The sequence below is a fragment of the Fukomys damarensis genome, unplaced genomic scaffold (genome assembly GCF_012274545.1).
Source record: "Fukomys damarensis isolate Sample0158 unplaced genomic scaffold, DMR_v1.0_HiC HiC_scaffold_19, whole genome shotgun sequence".
Lineage (NCBI taxonomy): Eukaryota > Metazoa > Chordata > Mammalia > Rodentia > Bathyergidae > Fukomys > Fukomys damarensis.
The window spans coordinates 66,298,418-66,301,768 of record NW_022900931.1 but is presented as its reverse complement, the minus strand read 5'-3'; the positions used below and the strand labels follow the sequence as shown (position 1 = coordinate 66,301,768).

Here is a 3,351-nt window from a genome sequence, read left to right as displayed (position 1 = left end):
AGTACCCACAGCAGTCAGTGTTCCCCACACGGGGAGTGAGCCCTCTATCCGTGCAGGACACTAAACCAAATCCCTGCCTACCAAAGCTGACCTTTTCATCATCTTAATGATGATGGGCTCGTGCTCTTTCACGCCAACGCATTTGATGGTTTGACGGGATCATTAAACTCCTTAAAAATTATAGTTTACCGAAACAAAAAGGGGATACAAGAAAACTGAATAACCATTAAAGAAGCAGAAACTGTTATGAAAACTCTTCTCAGAAAAAACAAAACAAAAACCCAGGACACTGTTGGCTTCACTAGTGCATTTTTGAAAAACACTTAAGAAAGATAAAAATATCAGAAGAGGCTCAGAGAGTTCCCATTCCTTTTAGAAAATCATTATAAATGTAGTGTTAAAGACACAGGAGGAAAGTAAAACAACGGAATCATATTTATTTGTTTATTTAAATTTTTTCCACTGAGTTTACTTGTACTTTTTAAGCGTGCAGTAGTCACATTCATCATTAGGATCTTGTACCTTTACATGACGGGTCTCAGTTCTTATTTTTTCCCCCAGTCCCCTGCCCTCCCTTCACCCCCTCCATCCTCCCCTCTTTACAAAGACTTTGTTTCCATTTTTTCCTTTTCACATAGTTTTTCTTTTCCCTTATTTCCTTTCCCCTACCCTTCCCGCTTCCCCGACACCTTTAGGAACCATATTTAAATAATCGTAACGACTGTCATTCTAAGCACACAGAATGAGACACTGTAGGTGTTGAGTCACGTGACTCGAGGAGAGAGAAAGCTGGACCCCGGGCCCGGATGGGCCTAGAGAGGAGCCTGAGCCCCTCCTCCCATCGCCCTCAGCTCCTCCTCCGCGGGAGGGGTGGCAGAGTCGGTGTCCGTGTCGCTGGTGGGGGCCGAGTCCTCGGTCAGGGCCCTCTCCAGACTGGCGGGCAGGGAGCGGATCAGTCTCTCTCGGAAGTCCCTGCCCATGAACACGTAGAGCATCGGGTTGAGACAGCTGTTGAGGAAGGCCAGGGAGATGGTTGCTCTCACTGCAATCCTAAGGTGTCCAGTCACCCCGCTCAAGTAGTCTCGGATTCTGATGGTGGCTATGAGAGCCACCACCTGAAAAGGACACCAGCAGAGAAAGAAGGTGATGACAATAAGCGAGAGGACCCGTAAGGGCCGGCTGGATCGGATCAGGCCTTGCTTGTACATTTTCTTGGCGATCAGACCGTAGCAGACAGCTACAGTGGACATGGGCGTGCTGAAGCCAACGATGAACCGGATGACCCCTCGCACGGTCTGCATGGCGATGTTCACCTTCATCTTCTCCTCGGGGTCTGTGGTCCAGGGCGCAAAGTCCAAGGCGCAGGCTGTTTTCCCGGGGGAGCGAGTCACCGTGGTCATCCGAGTGATGACCGGCAGGGTCAGGAGCAGCGCGCACACCCACAGCGCCGTCATCACCCTCCTGGCCAGGCTCACGGTGCGGTGGTTCTGGGCCCACACTGGATGCAGGACACAAATGCAGCGGTCCAGAGCGATGAGAGCGATCAGGAAGACGCTGCCGAACAGGTTTAGGTCCACTATGGTATAAATGAACTTGCACATGAACCACCCCAAAGGCCAGTACCCTCCCCAGGCCCTCTGGACAATGAGGAAAGGTAACGTGGTAGAGAAGGAGAAGTCGGCGAAGGCCAGGTTCAGGTAACAGATGGTGGTGACTGTGCGTTGCATCCGGAACCCGGCCACCCAGATCACCAGCCCATTGCCCAGCACTCCCAGGACACAGGTGACGGTCAGTATCGTGTAGGAGAAGACATCCAGGGCCACGTAGCTGGCAGATGCGCTCGGTGGCCCCGCAGACTTGTTCATGGGCAGAGAGCCGTTCGTCGCCATCTTATCCTCACCTGAAATTGTTTGGCAATGGGCATTTTTAGTAACAGACCTGCGTGCAGTTTTCGCTGTCTTGCTGTAGCAGCAGCCACCTCCCCAGCCTCACTGTCACCGTCCCCTCGAGCTCCTCTGCGAGCTCGAACCGGCTCCCCGCGGTCCCCTAGGCCTGACGTTGTATTGCACGTTCCTGCAACCGTCACCGGGCACCTGCTGGGCGGATTAGGTGCCTGAGGAAGATCCTTGCCCTGGGAGGGAAAAATACTGAGCGGCAGATGTGGAGCGAAAACAGGCGCCCAGGCAAGTATCATACATGGGCACTGGTCGTAGCGACCCTCACAACAGGAAGATTATGGAGACAGCCTCGCTGTCATCCACGGGTAAGAAAACGTGACTGGATGTTCTGAGGCCGTAAAAGTGAGCAAAGCACAGATACATGCTGTAGATGAATTTTGGAGATATCGTATAAAGAGTCAGACACAAAACGCTACATGTCGCTACGATTTCAACATGTTCGGACTAGTGACTTCCAAGGGCTGGGGATTTTTTTGCTCACCGGGTACGGAGTTTCTAGACAGTGGTTATAGTGGCAAAACATTTTAAATGCACCTAATGCCACTGTGTTGTACACTTAAGAAGTAAATCTCGTTATGCGTATTTTACCACAAACTTTAAAGGAAAAACGGTCTGTAAGCCCCAGGAACTTAGTGGTGCAGAGCTTCAGGGACCAGAGGCAGTCGTGAGCTAAAACCTCCACCCACAACTCTGTACAGAAACTGCAACATCCAGACTTCTCCATCCCAGATGCTGCTTCCTTCTCCTAGGGTCATGAAAAGACCCTTCCCTCTGTCCTGTGGAAGCAAACACATATTTGATCCATTTTCAAAGACAGGAGGGATGGGACCATCAGGGATAATAGCACGTATTACATGTGGCTGGGTCTGTGGCGGGAGGAGTCGGAACGGGCCGTGCGTCACCCCCGCTCTCTTGTGATCATCTTGGAGGATGGCTGGGGACCTTTTCTCTGCCCGGCGCCTGGCTCAGTGCACGAGCGGCTCTGAGATTCTGTTTTTTTCCTTCCTTTCTTTCTTTCCCCGGGAAGTTTATTGGTACATTTAAAGCAAACAGTACAGTTACATTCATCATGGGCTCTCGTGCCTTTACATGACCCACCTTGGTTCTTGTTTCTCCCCACTCCCCTGCCCTCTCTTCACCCCTTCACCCTCCCCCATTTACAAAGCCCTTGTTTCCATTTTTTCACATTTTTTGTCTTTTCCCTTATTTCCTTTCCCCTCCTCTTCCCACTTCCCCTGTAGCCATTTTCTTCCTAATTCACACTCTCTCCTCTCAGCTTTGCAGCAGGCTTCTTCAAATAATTTTTGTGAGGCTGTAGTGAGTTAACCCCATCATGCACGAGCCATGGGTTGACAGAATATATGGTGAATAACTAACTTCAGGGGCTCTCATG

General features: G+C 50.8%; 1 protein-coding gene across 4 annotated transcripts in view; it reads right to left on the bottom strand.

Annotated features, from left to right (window-relative positions):
- Positions 1-620: 620 nt before the first annotated feature.
- Positions 621-3,351, bottom strand: part of LOC104857225 (fMet-Leu-Phe receptor) — a 20,474-nt gene continuing 17,743 nt past the window's right edge. For all 4 annotated transcript variants that reach the window (XM_010616999.2, XM_019206494.2, XM_010617000.2 and 1 more), the window contains one exon: positions 621-1,900. In XM_010616999.2, the coding sequence (XP_010615301.1) occupies positions 813-1,889 (1,077 nt within the window). In that variant the 5' untranslated portion in view covers positions 1,890-1,900 and the 3' untranslated portion in view covers positions 621-812. The remainder of the gene's footprint in view (positions 1,901-3,351) is intronic.